This window comes from Mustela erminea, chromosome 18 (assembly GCF_009829155.1).
Source record: "Mustela erminea isolate mMusErm1 chromosome 18, mMusErm1.Pri, whole genome shotgun sequence".
Classification (NCBI taxonomy): Eukaryota; Metazoa; Chordata; class Mammalia; order Carnivora; family Mustelidae; genus Mustela; species Mustela erminea.
In genome coordinates, this window is record NC_045631.1 from 44,282,577 (window position 1) to 44,301,747 (window position 19,171).

Genomic DNA, 19,171 nt, shown 5'->3' on the forward strand with positions numbered 1-19,171 from the left:
TAACACATTTGTCATCACCCCAAACTTTATTGCTTACAAAGAGTACCACCCAAACTCTGCAGTACGGAAAGGCTGCAGCTCTTCACGTGCTGGGGGCTGGTGGGGGGGGGGTCCTCTCCCTGGGGAGCAAAATGGCTTGATGTGGATAGCTGGACAGAGGCCACTTTGGCAAGAAACTGGGATGAGCTTCTCCCGAGGAGAACTCCCAGGGGACACCCCTCACCTCCAGGAGGAGAGGCTAGCCAGCTGCCCCCACACAAGGATTCACAGTTGATTAATGCTACATGAGTCCTGATCAGCCCTGCCATCGACGAAGAGACTGGGCTGGGGTAATGGGGTATGGTGTGGGGGGGCTCATCTTAAAGAAATCTGGAGGTTTGAGGGGTCATGTGCATGGAGACAGGTCAAGATTCGAATCCCTTCACCCCATCTCCCAGCCTGCTGATGTGCGTGCAGAGCCACCGACCTGCCCTCCTGGAGGGCAGCCGTGAAAGTGCTTTGAGGTCATCAGAGTGCAAAGTGCGGTAGGCAATGCCCCCCAAAGAGAGGGGCACGGCAGGGCCAGAGTGAGTGTGAGGCCCGGTCTGTGTCTCAGGAAACTCGGGTGCATGATGTCTAAAGCCACTGCCGGGCGGGGACAGGAGGGCCGGCGCCTGCCACTTTCTTGCACACGGATCACAGCCCACTTGTAGGCCCGTCTGTAGGCCCAGCTCCTAGCGGGCTGGGCTCCTGCCACCCTTCATTCGGACAGACCGAGAGGGCAGAGGGCCAGTGAGCCATGGGCCATGCCGGGTCTGTAGCCACGGCTCAAGGTCTACTGCTCTGGGAGAGACTGGTGGCTAGCAGCGACGGGACACGTGCTTGGGGACTGAGAACCATTTCACTTAGACACCTGTGGTCCTGGCAGAAGCGGAGTCCGGCTTCGCACCTGTGCTGCTATGCCCTGATGCTGTGCCGTGGTCTCCTAGGAAGACTTCCCAGCGTCAGGAGTTCCTGACTCTGTCGGGAAACTAGATCAAAAAGGGGCTTCGATGGCCACACAAGGGGGTCAGAGGGCTCCCCGTTCACCCCACGGTAGGTACAGATGCTGGTCCGCTCCTGTACCAGACCTGGGTGTGGGTCCTCAGACACTCGACAGCCTCCCATCTGCTCGGAGGCTGAGGGACTTGCCCACTCCTTCCCGACCCAGGCCGGAAGCTACGCTCCCCTGACAGCCAGCAAGGGGCCACTAATCCAAATAGGTCAGGCCAGCTCACGGGACCAGGGCAGAGCAGACCCTTTTCATTCCCCACTTACAAGTGGTCTCCTGCTGCCCTCCTCCTCCCCATGTGGGCACAGGGTGCTCTCCTGGCGGGGTCAGGCAGGGCACGGGACAACCTTGTCCCCCTACTGAGCCAGGGGGTGGCAGGTCCCTGGGAGCAGGCTGAGCCCGGGTGCCACGGGCAGAGCCGAGCACCGATGAGGCGGCTGCCTCCCTCGGAGTGGTGTCAGCGGTGGGAGGCTAGCTCAGGGCCTGTTCTCCAGCTGGCCGTGCTTGACCCTCCAGCTCCAGGCAAAGCTGCCGTCAGGGGCCAGGGTGCAGTGTAGGTCAATGCCCGAATCCGGCACCTCCATGTCATAGCGCACGGGCTGCCCGTCCTTGGTCACCAAGCTGAAGGCTGCGGCCGGGATCTGGGGGCAGAGCAGACCAGTGAGTCTGAGACCGTGGCACTGGGCTCAGAGGCTGCCTAGAGGTGCCTGCTGAGGTCTCCCGCCAGTTAAGCAGGCAGTCCTGAAGGCCTAGAGGACTCCGAGACGTTCATCTTCATCCGGCCCAAGTGTAGGTCCTGAGGACCTCCATTGCCACTGCCCGGCCTGCCCTGGCACCTCGGGGGAGATCTGAAGCCAGCCACTCCCTACATGCCAGTTCTCCTTATTCAAAAGCCTTCCTCCCAGGGGGCTCGGCCAGGTACACGGGCTCGAAGTCAGCGTGTACCTGCCCCCTTACCTGGCTGCTGATGCCAGTTGCGATGTCCCCCACCTTGACCCGGTGAAACTCCCGGATGTGCAGGTGTTCGCCATTGAGAGACTGTATCTGGATTTTCACACCTAGAAGGCAGGGAAGGTGACAGTCAGCGGAGTGGCCGGTGGCTCCCTATGAAGCCCCAGGCAGAGGGACACAGGCCAGCCTTGAGGAAGCTGACATAACATTTAGGCTGGAGTGGCCCTAATGTCACACACCTGCTGGCTCCTCCTGGTAATTTTCTGTCAACTCTAGAACTAGGCTTGCACAACACAAAGAGCTAAGGTTGGCTCTTTTGGGGAACTAGTATTCCAACTTGCACACAAAGCAGAACGGAAGTGGAAACGCAGACTCTTAAATTAGCTTGTGGTCAACTCAGGCTGTAACGTTCTCTGAGTGGGAGAGGCCATCGGGGAGGCCATGGGGGCCTGAAGCTACATGTCACACCAGTGCTGGGAAGAGCCGGGGAACGGGGAGCTGCTGAAATCCTCATTTTATCCAAATCACAGCGCAACTTATGCAGCCACGCTGGAAAATATCTCGTCTTAGGACTTGAAATTCCAGAGGAGGATCCCAGCAAACTTGCTTGCTGCTGATTCTTATCTTGTTCCTTGTTTCCCTTCCGAAGACATTATTTCTTGACTCCAGGCCAGGAGAGACTGCTTTGTGCCCCAAGCGAGGGGCCTTCTGGAACTCCATCAGCAGCCCGTGGAGGCAATGGGCCTTCGCTGCCTGACCAGGAAAGGTTCTTGTCCAATCAGAGAGGGCCTTTGCTCTAAACCGACCTAATGGCCACTCCAGTCTGGGCACCAGGAGCCTTCCTCCCCCCTCGCCCGCCAGGGGAAGGGAGACCTAAACTCCCTTGGACTCGCCAGCCCCAGGTGGCTCAGGTCTCGTGGAGCGGCTGAGCAGGCGAGAGCTGGGCTGTACCGTTGAAATAGCTCGGCGTGTCAGTGGGCCGCCCCCGGGCCAGCACCATGTTCCAGCTGGAGCTGCGAGCCTCGGCCTGGCTGTTCCACGAGTGCACGCCGGAACTCAGGGTGTCCCGCGAGCTCTGGGAGGCCTTTGATGGGTTCTGAAACAACAGTGGGTACGACTCAGGCCCCTGGGCTCAGGGGGCTGTCTCCGGCCTTTGGTTGGATTGGGGGCGCAGGGGCTGTGGGCCCTCCCCTGGGGGTGAGGAACTGCTCACGTCCTGGGCTGGAGTGTGGCTCTACTGGGCACTTTTGGGGCTAAGCAGGGGGCTGAGCTGAGGAATATTTCTAGAAGAACCCAAGCCCAAATCTTCTTCCCACTATCCTTACTAGCCAACCATTCCCCAATTCCCAGGTGTGCTGAAGATGGATTGTCTCCTTCTGAGACACCATGAACCCCTGCCCTGGTGGGGAGCCCTTCCGAAAGGAAGGGGTGATTCCCTTCAGCCTCCCTTTACCATTGCTCACACGCAGCCCACTCACCAGTGGGACACAAAGGGTCTGCGGCCAGCTTACCTTCTCACTGTCGTCGGACAGAGAGAGGCTGTCGATGCTGAGGCACGAGAGAATTTGCTCCTGCTCCTCCAGCGAAAAGGGCTGGGACAGGCTGTTCAGAAATAGTTCTGCAGAGAGACGTAGAGGATGGCTGTCAACCGGGAGCAGATGGCCTGTCTGGGTGTCTGGCCGCTTGGACTGCAGGAGTGGACCTCCGGGGGCAGGTGCACAGGCCCTGGGGGAGGTCCGGGCCTGTGCCCAGGGACCCGGGGGCCACAGCCATGGCTGCCCGTACCCATTTCCAGCTGCTGCAGCTCCTGTTCAGGGAGCGTTGCCTTCCGCTCCGCTGAGCTGGGGTTTTTCACAGGCGCCGGGTCCAGGGAGGACAGAGGCAATGGCTCCCAGGTCCCAGACTCCTCCTTGCCCCAGTTCAGGCTCGGAGACTTGTTCCGCTCTGGGGGCTCTGGGGGCAGTGGAGGTTGGAGCTGAGGGGCCCCGCCTGTCGTGTCCTCAGTTGGCTGGGGCCCCGGAGTCCCAGGCGAGAGCTCCCTTGGCTGAGCGTGCGGGGTCTCTGGGGTCCGGGGAGAGTGGCCTTGGCTGGGCAGTGCCTGGGCTGGGAGTGGCGGCGGATCTCTCGGCTCTCTGCACTCTCCCCTCCAAGGGCTCCTCAGACCTCCCACTGCAAAACAGAGCACGCTTGGTGAGGGGGAAAACAGGCCAACCCAGACTCTGGGCCAGACCGGGTGGCCCTTCCTGAGCAGAGGGCTGGGAGCAAGCAGCGAGGGAGAACTCTGGTCCCACTAAGGGACACAATTTAGGAGGGCGCTGTGTGGTCTTGAAGGAGGCCTCTTCCATAGGATGGCCTTCCACGATGGGAATACGACAATATTTCTATCTATTCCATCTTCCTTCTAGGTAACAATCATAAATTTAAAAAATGACAGCAATGGCTGCAGGAAAGGACTCTGTCACTAGTAAAGAGAAGATTTAAAAAACAGCCCTAGGGCACCTGGATGGCTCAGTGGGTTAAAGCCTCTGCCTTCGGCTCAGGTCATGATCCCAGGGTCCTGGGATGGAGCCCCGCATAGGGCTCTCTGCTCAGCGGGGAGCCTGTCCCCCCCACCCCCCGGCCTCTGCCTGCCTCTCTGCCTACTTGTGATCTCTCTCTGTGAAATAAAGAAATAAGAGCTTTAAAAAATAAAATAAAAAACAGCCCTGAGGTCACAGCAACTTCAAGTTCCCATGTAAACTGGCCGCCTCAACCTCCTCCTGCCCGCCTCGTCTCTCTCACCCCCCACCCCTGACAGTCAGTCTCTCCCGGGGAACTGTCGCTCTAGAGTGCGGGTGCGGGGGCAGCTCGTCTGTGTTTGGGGGAGCGTGTGAGGTCTCTTTCCTGTTTTGTTTATTCCCGTGATCCCCATAACCACTGCCTTTCCCTTGCCCGCCTCCCAGTGACATTCTATTATGTTTGATGTGTCCCTTAGGGTCTAATTATGTTTCTGCAAAGTGTATGTTGTTTTTATTTATCAATATTTAGTTTACAAAAAAGGGATTGTTCTGTTTACAAAAAACGGCCTTGTTCTGTCCATTTTCCTGGCACCGCAGTTTGAAAATCCCGCCAGGCTCCTCCGAGAACACTGTCTTGCTTTCACTGCCCTTTGGAGTTCCACGGGACACACCCCGTGCGCCACCGCTTGCCCTTGGCCCCTCCGAGCTCCCAGGAAGGGATGTGCCCCTGCATCCTTCTCCCCTCCCATAAACGACTCACAGGTCACCTGTGTGCAGATGTCGACAACGTGCTGTGAGGTGTCCTCCAGCAGAGCTAAGGGCCCCTGCCCCACATCCTCCCTGCCCCTGGGTGCTACTGACTTTCTGCCTTTTCTCACTGACTGGCTGGGAAGTGCCACCTGGCTTTATCTCACAGTCACTGATTCCTCATCAGATCAAGCCCCCCTCTCCATGTTGTAGTCTCTGGCCCCCTTCGGCCAAGCATCGAGGCACAGCACAGAGCACGTCTCTCCACCACTGGTCTTCCAACAAGCCCATGGTGGGTGTCATTCCCATGCTTTAGATGGAGACACCCAGGCCACCAAGGTGCTCAGAGGTCAAGTACCGTGCCCCTGACCACAACACCCCACTGTCGCCTCTCACCCCACCCCGCTGCAGCCAGGGGCGGACTCTTACCGTGGTGCAGCGCCTGGCTGACCTTTCCCCCCAGCTCCACCGCAGAGGCCCGGCGGCCAGGCTCTTTCCTCAGCCCCTCCTGGATGACCTGGGCAGTGAGCGGGGTGCAGGAGGGCGGGATCTCCCTCACAGGTGGGGGCTCGCTGGCGATCTGTGGGTCAGAAGGCGACATGGGCGGCCTGTCTCCCCTCACTCCCAGCACCCAGCTTCCAGTTCTGGCTCTTCTCCACTCTCCCCTACCCTGTGGGGCTGGAGTTGGTCACAAAGACTGGAGAGGCCTGGGACTTTGCCAAGGAAAGGGAAGAAGGGGGCTGGGCAGACCGGGACAGGGTCAGGTGGCAAGGCCCGACCTGCCATGAACTTGAGGGGATCCCTCCCTTAGGCTCTCCCCTGGAGCCCGCAGACTTGGGTGGCAAGTATTTGAATCAGGACCCCACATTTAGGATGGGGCCTCTTCCTGTTCCCATCTGCCGCCAAAGAGCAGCCCAGAGCGAGGCCACCACAAGCCCGAGGCTGGGTGTCCGTCTTCACCTCCCAGGTGCTGGCACTGACCTTGAGGCAGAGCGGCCCCCTGAAGTACTGGGTCCACGGATGGTAGCCATTGAGCATGTGCAGCATCATGCAACAGCTGCTCCAGACGTCCACCTTGGCGTCACAGGGCTGGCCCATCACCACCTCTGGGGCCATGTGGGTCTCCGTGCCGGGGATGTAGTCCCCTGGGAAGGCGGTGGGAGACCAGAAAGCCAACTGTGAACTCGGAGGGGCAAGAGCCTCGGCAGTGACCCCCACCCCGGGCCCCCAGCCCATTCCTGAAATACCTGGAATTTGTCTCTGTTCAAGTACCTTGAATAGAAAGGAAGCTTCTAGACCAAACTTGCCAGAGGGTAAGCTAAGTCAGGGGCCCCACTGGGAACTGGTGCAAAGGCTGTATCACTCAAAACAGGGACTCGACCCTATGGACCCCATCCTTAGAATATTTTTAAAAAAAAATGGGGAGAGCCCTGGGCATTGAAAATTAGGTTGTAGGAGACTAATTAATGGTTTGATGTTTCTGAAATTTTAGTGAGTGAAGAGGAAAAAAAAAAAATGAAAACTTAAATGCATAGAAAACTAGAAGGATCAATACCAGATGTGAAGATTTTTTTCCCCCTCTGGTGATTTGTATTTTTTATTTTTGCTTAGTTCTACTTTCTGCAAAAGATTTTTAGAATAGAAATTATTCTTGTAATAATTTCTAAAATAGAAATATAAAATTAAAAAACTCCACTAGTTATTTTAAAGTGACAGGCGGGGGTCCGTCTTCAGTCTGTTTCTTCAGAATTACCAAGACAGTCCTTTAATAACCGAATCACTTCTAAAAGACTTTTTCTTTTGGTCAAGAGGAAATAATTTTATGCTTAATGCTATAAATGAAAAAAGCAGGGCACAAAACTGGGTTATATCGGCCTTAACTACGTACAGGGTTAAAAAAGAAAAAAGTTGGCCTGGAAGGAATTACTTAAAATGTTCATGATTGTCTCTCTGGGCAAAAGGAGTGTGGAGGCTCCTTTTCTCCTCCTCTTCTATAGCACGTAACTCTATAATTGCCAAAAATTTTACAGTGGATGTGGATTATTTTAATAATCAGAAAACTGGGGGCGCCTGGGTGGCTCAGTGGGTTAAAGCCTCTGCCTTCAGCTCAGGTCATGATCCCAGGGTCCCGGGATCGACCCCCGCATTGGGCTCTCTGCTCAGCGGGGAGCCTGCTTCCTCCTCTCTCTCTGCCTGCCTCTCTGCCTACTTGTGATCTCTGTCTGTCAAATAAATAAATAAAAATTAAAAAAAAAATCAGAAAAATGTGGGTTAAAAACAAGCATTTCTCCAGCTACAGAGCCTAGGCCCCTCGGTCAGCCATCCTGCTGTGCTTCCAGAAACTGTGCTCAGAGGCCCAGGAGGGCTGAGGCCACAGGCTGGGAGCACAGCTCCCCATATAGGCGGTACAAGTGGGTTGGAGCCATGGGGGCTCTAAGGAGAAGATCTGTTGTCGAGGGGCTGAAATATAATGGAGGACAAAATGTGCTCCCATCTCTGACTGCTCTTAGGGAAAGCACGGGAGAAGATATGGGGCCAATGCGGAGTCAAGGATGGGGAGGGTGGTGGGGGGCGGGGCTTACCTGTGACCAGTGACTTCCCCAGGCCATCAGGTTGAAGGCACACAGCATGGCCGAAGTCGCAGAGGGCGGCACGGCTCCCGTCGCTAGACAGGAGCACGTTGTCAGCTGCCAGGCCACCCCAGAGAAGAAGAGGAACAGGTGAGTCCCTTCCGGCCCCAGCCCAATCAGGACCTCCAGCGAGGCCACTGCTGGCTGACCCCAAGTGGCAGCTGCTGTTTCTGCTGAGTGTCCTTACTCATGAGGAAGGCAAGAGTGTTATCGGTTCCGGCTAGAGGCAGGCAGCAGGCGGCTGTCTGGGGTACAGGGACAGAGTTTACTCCTGGGACGCTGCCACTCAGCTCTGGTGTCCCCACCCTCCCCCAGTGGTCACCAGGATGGAGGAGCTGTGTGGGCAGCGCTGCCCACTGGCGACTACGGTGTCAGGCTGAGGGCTTGGGAAACATACTTGCCCTTCCCAGCCTGACGCAGGCCCTGCCACGGGGAATGGTGAGGCAGGCCCAGAAGGATTGGGAAGGGTAAGGTAAGGAAGGAGCCCACTGGGGACCAGAGTGGTTGGGGTGTGAGCCTCACCTTTGATATCTCCGTGCAGAATTCTTCGGGTGTGGAGGTATTCCAGCCCTTCCAGAGCCTGGCCCAGGTAGTAAAGGGCCCGGTCCTCCGGCAGACAGCCCTTCTGCTTTATGAGCTGGCCCAGCGAGCCACCTAGGAGACCAATGGCCAGTCTCTACATGGGGCATTTCCAGGCCTGTAGGCAGGCCAAGGACAAAGGGCTTCCAAGGGCAGGTGGTTGGAAAGTAGGCCTTTTCTGCCCACGTCACAGGGTCAAGAGGTTAAAAATGGAGTAAGTGGGGACCAAGGTCAACCTGGCCAAGACCCGGGAAAACCCCAAGTCTTGGCTCTGAGCTGCGAGGGAGAAAGAGTGGCGCCTGGCTCCCTACCTTCCAGCAGTTCCATGAAGATGTTGACCCAAGGACCTTCCTTCACAGCTCCATACAAAGGGACGATTCTGGGGGAAGTCAATCCTGCACATGCCACCAACTCCTCTGCCCGAAACACTTCAATGCGCACCTGGCAGGGCCCAGAGGTAGCTGTGAGTCAGGGTGCGTGCCCAGGCTGTTCCCTAGCATCCTGGCAGGGAGACTCCCTGCAGGGAGACACTCAATCCCCCGTGTCGATTCTGAGGCCAGGCAGGGCCCTGGTGGGCCCACTGGACCCTCAGAGGCTAAACTGTGCACCCTGGGGGTCATGTTCAACTTCTAGTAGTTGGTTAAGGTTCTGCACTGCGGATGTGTGTGGAAACACTTAGAATCACACAAAAAATCACAACCCTTATCCAGGCCCCTGGCATGCTGCCCACGCTCAAATCTGCCAAACACAGAACTTCCCCCCCCCACCCAGCCCAAATGGCTGGGCCATTTCTAGGACGTGGGACCTTTTGTTTATCAACATCCACATCTATTTTCCCCAGAGGCCAGGTTTCCATCGTATCTGCAGCCAGAGCTGATGTAGCCAAGATCCTGGCTCTTGTCAGCACCCTTCTCAGCGCTTTTCTCAGCTCGGAATTATTTGTCTTTTCCCCTGAGGACGAAAATGTCCATGTAGACGGAGCAATCCTTGTTTATTCTGTTTGCAGCTGTTTCCCCAGGATCTGGGCCCAAGATGAGGCTTCTCAGGGGGAGGGGTTTGGCCAATGCCCCTCCTGCAGGGACCACAAACTCCTCTGTGTAGGGGCCAGCATAGTATGGCAGGAAGAAATAGGCCTGGGACACAAACATCCTAGACGAGAGACTCTGGCTTGGCCGTTTCCAAAGGTAGATCACTTCCCCTAAACTCCCTTTGCATAGGCAAACGGTGGTGACAGTGGTATCCACTCCCGCGTTGAGTGAGGATTTGGAAGGATGATATTCAGCACCAGGCCTGACAACCCGTAGGTGCTCAGGAAATGTAAGGCACCCCCTTCCTTCCAGCTCAGATAAGAGCAGCTTATTAAACACTTAGTATTCCTAACAGTGCCCTGTCCTCCTTTCTGGCTGGTGCTCGTTCTCGTGTTAGCCTTGAGAGGCACCGCCAGGGGGCGCCCGTGGCAACCAAACCAGCCTGGAAGAAATCAGTCAGGACCTGGCCGCGCTTGGCTGGGAGACCTGCTGACTTGGCAGGAGATCTGCCGAGGTGGGGCTTTTGGGCTTTTGGACTTTCGCCTATCAGTGGAAAATGTCTTCTGGTTACAGAGTATCTGGTTTGGTTCATCAACTCGCATAAACTTTGACTCTTTGTCAGTGTTTCCAGCTCTGAACCTGAGCTAGAAAGAATTCACCCTACAGGACTTGGATTAGGCGATGTCTTTAACTCTCTGGCTCCGGCAGCGCGAGTGGGGGCAGTCTGGGGCACCCCAGTGGACTCCACCGGGCACTGCAGTGTTTGGCATTGGAGGCAAACAGTGGTGATGGCTGGCTGTGGGGCATCATGCAAACTACTAGCTCCAGACGGTTCGGTTTCAGCATCAGCTTGTGCTCCAGTCTTTAGGGAGCTGGGTTTCTGGAGGCTGCTGTGATCTAAGTACTTCAGGGGGGATAACGTGGAGCAGGAAAGGAAGGCGAGGGTGTCTAATCAGATTTCAAATTTGAGAATTGTGCAGTGCCCACTGAGGCATACATTCCATAAGTAAATAAGGTTATGAATAGAAGAAAAATTTTCTTTCCACTTTTGCATTGTTATTCAAATGACCACCAAGTCGTCAGGCTAAACACTTCTGTGTGACCTAATTACTCAGTAAACAGAACTTTTAGGTACTTGTTTTGACCTGGGATGCCATGAAAGATGACTGACACTAAAAGTTGTGAAGAACATTTGAGAACCTCTGCTTTAACTAGGAAGACATCCCTAAGTCCTTGGGAGTGTCCCAGTAATGTTAAAACAATGTTAAAAGCATTCTCACCCAGGGGCACTTGGCTGATTCAGTGGATAGAGTGTGCGACCCTTAATCTCAGGATTGTAAATTCAAGTCCCAATGTGGGGTGTAGAGATTACTTAAAAATAGAAATCTCTGAAAAAAAAAAAAAACAACCAAACAAACCCAGATACAAGGGGGTCAGAGGGGACACTTCAAAATATAATGTGCATTAGGGAGAGGAAGCAGAAAGGACAGCCCTGAGGGGGTGGGGAGAATGTACCTGGCCTTCCTGCTCATCCCTGGACTTCAGTGCCCTCATCGGGGTCCTGGGATGGAGCCTGCACTCAGTGGGAAGTCTGCTTGGGAGTCTCTCTCCCTCGCCTTCTGCCCCACCCCCCACACCTGTGTGGTATGTGTGTGTGCGCGTGTGTCTGTACGCGTGTGTGCATGTGCTCTCCCTAAAATAAATCAATAAATACCCCTCCCCCCAAACTAGTATTTACTGCCCATTTCACACACGCCAGGTCCGGTTCTAAGTGCTTTGTAAGCATCAGTGTTTGCATCTTACGGCAGCCTGTGGGGCAAGGAAACTGAAGTCCAGACAAGTGACTTGCCCAAGGTCACTGGCAGTCTCAGAGGTGGGAGTTTTGGTTATGGAAGCCTGACTCCAGACCTGCCAGCTACCCTGCTCCACTGAAGCCCTTTCCAGGAGTCTAAGCTTTTATATCCAGACTGTTTTGCTTTTTTTTCTCCCCCACATCCATTCAGGAGCGAGCATACCCTGGGGGTGGTGGAAAGTGTGGTCAGCCATTACCTAGCTGCCAAATCCACAAGCCACCTCCCTCGGCTTAGCGGCCTGCATGCTGACCTTGGGCATTGATTTCTCTTTCTTGAGAGTCTCCCCTCTTTAGTATCTGTATCCATTTTATTTCATCCACAAAAAAAGTATTTGTATCCATTTTATTTCATCTGTATATTGTATCTGTATAATCACGATTCTCTATATTCTTTTAAAGATCTCAGAAACATAAAATAGGTGAAAACACAGTACGGGGCCCAATGAACAGAGGGCTCCCCCCTTATTCTTCACCATGGAGCTATTCTCCCCTTAGTCCTGGCTCTGCTTCCTCAACATGTGTCCAGGCTGCCCTCACTCACGTACCTTGCTGATGGCGGCTTCTACCATCTTTAGGCCACGGAAATGTCCCTCCCCCATTACACCCGCAGCTCCTTTGGGGCAGGTGCATGGATTCTGCCAATCTGTGTCCAGCCCCTGGCACGGTGGGCTTTGTTAACAGCTGGCTGGATTTGACCAAGGCCACACTAACCCAGATCAGTGGCAGAGCCAAAAGGAGGCACCCAGAACTCCACGCTTGAGCCAGATGTGTGTGTACACACACACCACATACAAGTACACCACAGAATAGAGTTCCAGGAGCTCACGCGTTCTGTAGCTTCAGCCACTGACTTCTGCATTGGCTCAGGAAAAGCACTAGAGAGCTATCTTTGTACCAAAAAAGGAAATGTGACCATGATCTACTATTACATGAAAAACATGGCACGGCCTCTAGAATATAATCTCATTTTAATAAAAGAAACTACATGTTTATGGGGTGCCTGGGTGGCTCAGTCGGTTGGGCATCTGCCTTCCCCTGAGGTCATGGTCTCAGGCTCCTGGGATCGAGCCCTGCACTGCGCTCCCTGCTCAGCAGGAAGTCTACTACTCTCTCTTCATCTGTGTCTCCCACTCCCCCTGCTCTCTCTCAAATAAAATCTTTCAAAAATAAATTATATGTTCATATAAATATAAATATAAATATATATACATATATAAAATCAAGTCTAAAAAGTCAAAGGGCAGGTACCTTTGCGAATGGATTGGGGAACAGGGAGACTTTTGGGTTTTGGAATATCCTCTGGATTATTTTATAATGGGCCTATGTTTATTTGCGATTAAAAGATCAAGCAAAACCTTAATAAACAAAACCGCCTACATTAAACCCTGTACGCAGGGCCAACTGGCATCTGACCTGAGGCCACTAATGTTCTAGAAGGAGGACCAAGGAAGTGCTGTTGCACCACGTGCTGGGTCCTCCTCAAGGAACACCGGAGGAGGGTGCGCAGACTTGTTCTGACCCCCTGTGTCCCCTGACCTCCGATCCCTGCCCCCTCCCCCAACCCTACCCTCTTAGCCGGAAACTGTTTTTCAAATCTTCCAGCTGAAAATGCTAAAGGACGCCCATGCCTGCCCCACTGCTCCCCTCAAGCCCCCGCTGACCGCCTTGTTGGCAGCTGTGCGGGCCGTCAAAGAGCCATCCCACTTGAGGTCGTGGGGCAGGGTAGGGGACAGGGGGCGGTGGACAGTCCGGCATTGGGAGCCCACTTGGTGTGGCTGGAGCTTTTCCGCCTGCCTTGAGGAGGTGAGAAACGGAGTATCTCTCCTCTTCTACTATATCAGGGTTGTTTACCTCGTTGCCTGGACTCCGAGAACTTCTGCAGGGCAACAGCTGAGCAGCCCAGTGACTAAGCTCTCCCCAGCACTGGGCCTGGGTTTCCAGGACGCTTCACACTCTCACTGTCCTGCCACCCGCCCCTCAGGAGGGACAGCTGAGCCTTCTCTGATGGCCTGTGTGTGGGGTGGGGCTGTGGCTGAGGAGGTCAGGCACGGAGCCCTGGCTTCCAGGGGAGGAGGCTGACCCGTGCACCGCCAGACTGTGCTCTGGCCCAGGGCGGAGCCTGCTTGTTTGACAGGGTATGTCTGAAGTTTGGGGTAATACCTACGGATAGTCCCCTCCCGGCCTGTTACCCGGCGACCCAAACCCCCAGACTTGAACATCCTGGCCCCACACACAAGCCAAGGAAGGCAGGTGATTCATGTCCTCACGTGTGTCCTCAGCGCCGAGAGCCACAGCAGTGGTGTCCCCTGTGCACGGGGCCTGAGCGGGCGGGCGGGCTCAGCCTGGTCTGGCTACTTGGTTCTTCTTTCCTCTTGGAGAGCAGAGTGTCCCTGACAAAACCCACTTGAAAACCAGATCCATCACTACACTAGCTTATGTCCCTTTATTGTGAGCCAAGAACGTGTCCCAGGGAAGGGTTTCTCATTTCTGCCTCCTGTGGCCCTGGGCACTAGCTCTGAGGCTGAGTTTGGGCCGGGGACAAGGTCAAGGGAGCTGAGAGCCAGGGTAGGATAAAAGACATCTGAAGGAGAGTAGGCCCGACAGCAAGGTCTGCATTCTGCTGCAGGGCCCGGACAGGGTCCCCTGACCAAAGGAGGCCTCAGTGCCAGGCCTCGCTTTGTGGCTTGAAGCCAGGCACACGATGCTCTCTGGTCTCAAGGTCTATCACTGGGGAAATGAGGGAGCTGGAGAGGTGATTCATGCCTCTGCATCGAATCCTAGAACCACGAGCCTTCTCCCCCAGCCCCTTCCTAAAGACTGGTTCACAGCTGAACTCTGGAGACAGACATGCCGTGGTCTCTCGATGTAGGTCGCATTTCCTCATAATGTCCACCTCCCAAGACCTCTTATTCCTGCCAATGGGAGGCAGAGCCCGGACCCAAATCAGATCTGACTCCCCAGTGCTCAGCTTCACGCAAGAGGCACCTGTTAGGTACAGGTACTGCTCTGGTCATTACTTTCTGGCCCAGGTGCAAGCACCCCCACTGTGCAGTTTAGGGGTTTCAGCTCAACATGAATCCCACAATGCCAACTGCCTTCCAGGTCTGGACTTGTCCCTGAAGGCCCTGGCAACAGGAGTGGCCCAGGACGTGGGTGCACTTGCAGACTCCCGACACACACGCATACCAAATGCGGCTCCCAGGCTGGGACATGTGGCTGACACTGCTCCCTTCCAGGGCCAGCTGACCCCAGGGTGCCCAGCAACAGCCAGCCTCCGTTAACAAGTCTGACTACAGTTGCCCGCGGATTGCCCTTGCAAGAAAGGCTGCTCTGCAGCTCCCAGAGCCTGCCCATAGCTTTTTCTTTTCCGCGTACCTTTTTGACGGCGCACTGGAAGCCGGTCTGCTTGTCTTCCATCCTGTGCACTTCTCCGAAGGAGCCTCTGCCCAGGCAGGGCTGGCGCGTGACCCAGTGGACCTCCTCTCGGTACTCATAATCCACCGGCTTGAGTTTCTGGGGTTGGCAGGAGAGAGAGGCCCGTGTCAGTGGCCAGGGCAGCAGAGGGACGAAGGGTTACAGTGAGGAAGGCTCTCTGGGCGGCAGTCCTTGCCAGGCTGCAGGGGTGGGGCCCTCATAACCAAAAACATCACCAGGTCTGAGGCAGGGCTCTGGAGGGGCAGGACCAGCGGGGGTCACAGGCATAAGGTGAAGGCAAAGGAGAGCTTCGTGGGTGGCCCAAGTCTAGCTGATCCTTGTGATGAAAGATCCTTCTCCCCAGGCTTTGTGGTTGTGGAACAGAAACGGAACTGTCAACAACCTTGACACTGAAAAAATATAGCTCAGGAGCTATAAGGTAAAGGAAGAAGGACTGTGAAGAGGGTTAGGGTTATGTCACAGATGGATGGAAGAAGGCCCCCAAACTTAAGTCTGCTGAAATGACTTAAGATTAACAAAGCTCTCCAGCAGAGAACTGGGGTGGGGGAAGGCAGGTTTCAGGGTTAGCGCGGATGCGCAAAATCCTTGTCTTTCATAGCAGGGGTGGGGAGTGAATGTCTGAGGTTGACAGAGCTAATTCCTGTTTCTCAGAATACGCATCACTGATACAACACACACACGCACACGTGTGTGCATGGACACATACATGAGAGCGACAGCAACAATGAGCTAACCAACCAGAAGAACTCAAGATAGAAACATCTAGAAGGCCTGAGAGCGACCTGGAGGTGGGGTGGGGGATACTGCCTCTTGCCAAAGCCTCGCATTTTCCTACTGTCAGATGTGTTGTCACGCGCACGAGTGACTTCCATTGAGAGTGAAGACCCTCCCCCCACCAAGGCGAGTAGATCTGGCAGGTTTCCAGCGAGGCTCCTTCCCCCCCAGTGGGTCCCACTTGACTGCCAGCCGCTGCTCTTGGCCCCAGAGTGGGTGTTCCATGGGGCAGGTGCGTGGGCGCTCCCTTACCTCGGTCAGCAGGACCCCCTCGCTGTCTTCCGTCTCGGGGCTGGGCTTCCGGGGCTTGGAACCCCCTGCCGACCAGGTCTTGGCCAGGCTGGCCAGGCTGTGGGCCCGGCCGGAGCTCACGCTGCCCTGCAGAGCATGCACAAGGTACTCCTCCACGGAAAACTTCTCGCGGGCTGGGCAGCTGGGCTCCAGGCGGGGGCCAGGCACCGGCTTCTGACTGTCCGCACAGGCCAGTTTGCCCAGGTGAGGGCCAGACAGGGGCTGCTGGTTATCTACACAGGTCAGTTTGTCTAGGAAGGACTCCAAGGGGTGAGGTTTCCAGGGCTGGAGAGGGTGGAATGGGAAGGGATGGGGCAGTCTGCTGTAGGGGAAGGGGGGAGCGGGCTGGGGCAGGGGGCCGAGATCCTGGGGGTGGTGGAGTTTCCACACATGATTCAGACATTGCAAGGGGCTGATGAGTTTGTGGAGTTCTGAGCGAGGCAGGGCTGGCCGTAGGCCCTCCTCGAGTTTCTTAAAGCATAGTTGGCCGAGGCCTGGCTCCTTCAGAGGCTTGGTGAACTGGAGGGCGTTTCTAACATACAAAGGGCCTAGGGGGGATTCATCCTCCTGTGGGGAAAACACAGGTGTTAGGACACAGGGCCAGAGCCGAGGCCTGGGCACCAAGCTGAAGGCCCTGTGAGCCTGACATCTGGGCTGTGGCGATGGCTCTCACCTGTACGGGGACTGTGCAGCTCTCTTGCTCCGGGGTTCTGGGAAGCGGTTTGGCCAAGGCCACTCCGGCCTGAGCCAGGGACTTGGAGCTCTTCTTCCTGCGTTTCTTCTGGGCTTTGCTGCGGCGCTTCCCTTTCCAACACACACGGGCCATTTTGCCTTCCGTCGCATGGGCCACATTGTTGGGGATCTGATCAAGGCTCTCGGACTGGCTGTCAGAAGGGACAGGTACGCATGTTGACAGTGTGAGGAGGCAGGGGGGTGTGACGGCTCAGGTAACTGCGGTCAGAGTCCTCAAGACCCAGAGGTCAGATCCCTGCTTGGCGAGTGCTTGTGTGAATGTGGGAAGGTGCCTAAAGCCCAAGGAACCTCAGTTTTCTCATTTGTAAAATGGGCATAGGATTTCCTGCCATGCAGACAAAGCTGGGGTTTAAAGGAAAATGCTCATTTAAAAAGCCTACCTCAGCGCCTAATCCCCAAGCAAGCTTCCAACACACAACAGTTATTACCACCGTAAAGGGGCACACGGCCATGATGGGGCGCACACCGCTCTTGGGTGGGAATGGGTGGGTAGAGGGTTCCCTCACTGCTCTCCAGGGTGGGCTGTCCCTGGAGAGGTCCTGGGGGGCTGTGGGGGCGCACATAGGACTTGGAGGGCCACACTCCACAGCGGGCATTCTCAGCTCTGACAAGGGCTTGTTTCCATAGTCTCTGGGTGGGGGACAGGGAGTTTGGGCACCTCCACCCCCATTGGTTCCTGGAGACAGCTGGTTTCTGGGAATGTAAGGTGCTGCATAAACACAGACACTATGGGGGCACCTGGGTGGCTCAGTCGGTTAAGCGTCTGCCTTCGGCTCAGATCAGGATCCCAGGGTCCCTGCTCAGTGGGGAGGCTGCTTCTCTCTCCGCCCTCATTCCCCCCTCATGCTTGTGCCCCCTCTCTCTCCCTCTCTCTGAAATAAATAAAATCTTAAAAAAAAAAAAAACAAAAAACCAACAACTCAAGTCTGGGCTGATGCCCAGTAGCGGGGAGCCTTCCCTCCTCAGATGGCCTGGAGACTGCCTACCACCATGGACACAAGGCTCTTGGTATTAAGCCACCAGCCACAGATAAGTGTCTGAAAAAGCCATGCTGATCGGCCGTGCAGCAGACCACAGCCTCAGCTGCCCTCCTGTGGCCTCACTGCTGCCCCCCAAAAAGGAGGCAGAGTCACAGCAGTCCTAAGGGGCTGCCAAAGGCCTAGGGGCTCTCAGGCAGCTGGTCTTTCGGCTCAGGCCCCTCAGAAACCCCCGACCCTGGGCCAAAAGGCATTGGGGACAGCGCAAGGCTTCCCATCAAACACTGAGCAATTCTTGGTTCAAGGGCAGCAGCCTTCCCCACCTTTTTCCATCACTAGCACTTTCCAAATCCCAATGATAAAAAAGTCTGCCTGTTGGTAGAGGCAGGAACTATCTCCGAGTTCAACCTGCAGCTGGCCAAAAAAATCATCTTTGGGGATGGGGAGCCTGGGAACAGACTGAGCCTCACTCTGGCTTCCTTTCCGTGGGGCTACCCAGCTGCGAGTCTGTCGGTCCCCCCTCCTGTTTCCAAACCCTCATCCCTCCTTGGATGTGTCTTGCACGAGAAAAAGCCCCAGCAGGTTTCTCCCACAGTTGGAGCGGCCCCCAGGCGCCTGCATTCGCGGTCACGCACCAGCAGGAAAGTCACTCCTGTTCCCAGCACCCTCCCTGCTGATGGGAAACAAGGGGGAGCAGCAAGGACTCTGAGGAAAATAAAAATAAAATGTCAAGCTGATAGGACCCAGAGGCAGTCATCCACACGCCGTGAAAAGCTTTTGAAAAGCTCCTTTGGCTGACAGAGCAGTTCAGCCAGGAAAACCTGGGCAGGTTCCAAGAGCCGAACCACAGGTGCTGGAGGAGGGAGCCAGGGGTCACTGGGGAGAGCAGCCGGGGAGGGAGGCCGCGGTTTCGGTTCCCTGGGTCCCACGCGGGCTGGCCTCCTCACCTGTACTGTTTGGACCCAGCGATGAAGATCCGCTCTGAAAAGGTGGGGCTGAACTCTTGGCTGTTCTCACCTTGCGAGTGAAGGACAAGAGGTCAGATGAGCAGGAAGGAGAGGAAGAACAGGAACTGGGCGCTGAGGAGAGACGCGTCTCGCGGATACCTCCTCAGACCACCTGCCTGCCGGCCTGCCCCCTGCCAGCGCCAGCTTCCCTCGCCCCACCTCCCCACTGAATAGGAGCAGAGGGGGAGCTGAGGGGTGCCCTCCTTGCTTCACTATCCGTGCTGCTTAAGTGAGATCCACGGAACACACCCAACGTGACAGCCGGCACATAATATCGGCTCAATAAATGTCAACGGTCGTATCCATCAACGTATGTGTATATGTGTACTAGGACCACCACGTCCCCCAGGGTTTTAATTTGTATTCTCTCATTTCTCCTCAAAAGCCAGCCAGACAGGAGTGGAAGACAGGGGAAGGATGTGGATATGTGGGAAAATGCCACTGTCTCCCCAGGCTGTACCCCAAGAAAGCTCCTTGGAGGGCAGGGGGTAGCGAGGAGCACTTCCGGCCTCAGCCAGGCACCCGGGAGTCAGGCTCTGGTGGCAGCCACCATGCCGAGTCATGCAGAAGTACTGGGAGTGGAAGCAGAGACGACCCGACAGGCCCCACCCTGCACTGG

General features: G+C 55.7%; 1 protein-coding gene across 2 annotated transcripts in view; it reads right to left on the reverse strand.

The window, feature by feature from the left end:
- Positions 1 to 7: 7 nt before the first annotated feature.
- MAP3K14 (mitogen-activated protein kinase kinase kinase 14) overlaps positions 8 to 19,171 on the reverse strand; it is a 43,365-nt gene continuing 24,201 nt past the window's right edge. The window contains exons 3-16 of one of the 2 annotated variants that reach the window (XM_032320834.1): positions 18,493 to 18,562; positions 16,489 to 16,699; positions 15,777 to 16,382; positions 14,691 to 14,828; positions 8,747 to 8,876; positions 8,379 to 8,510; positions 7,809 to 7,913; positions 6,208 to 6,371; positions 5,656 to 5,806; positions 3,767 to 4,150; positions 3,493 to 3,599; positions 2,933 to 3,077; positions 1,988 to 2,088; positions 8 to 1,671 (exon numbers count right to left, since the gene is read on the reverse strand). In XM_032320834.1, the coding sequence (XP_032176725.1) occupies positions 1,507 to 1,671; positions 1,988 to 2,088; positions 2,933 to 3,077; positions 3,493 to 3,599; positions 3,767 to 4,150; positions 5,656 to 5,806; positions 6,208 to 6,371; positions 7,809 to 7,913; positions 8,379 to 8,510; positions 8,747 to 8,876; positions 14,691 to 14,828; positions 15,777 to 16,382; positions 16,489 to 16,699; positions 18,493 to 18,562 (2,609 nt within the window). In that variant the 3' untranslated portion in view covers positions 8 to 1,506. Of the gene's footprint in view, positions 1,672 to 1,987; positions 2,089 to 2,220; positions 3,078 to 3,492; positions 3,600 to 3,766; positions 4,151 to 5,655; positions 5,807 to 6,207; positions 6,372 to 7,808; positions 7,914 to 8,378; positions 8,511 to 8,746; positions 8,877 to 14,690; positions 14,829 to 15,776; positions 16,383 to 16,488; positions 16,700 to 18,492; positions 18,563 to 19,171 lie in introns of those variants that run through there. The other variant, XR_004280527.1, reaches the window with a different exon arrangement.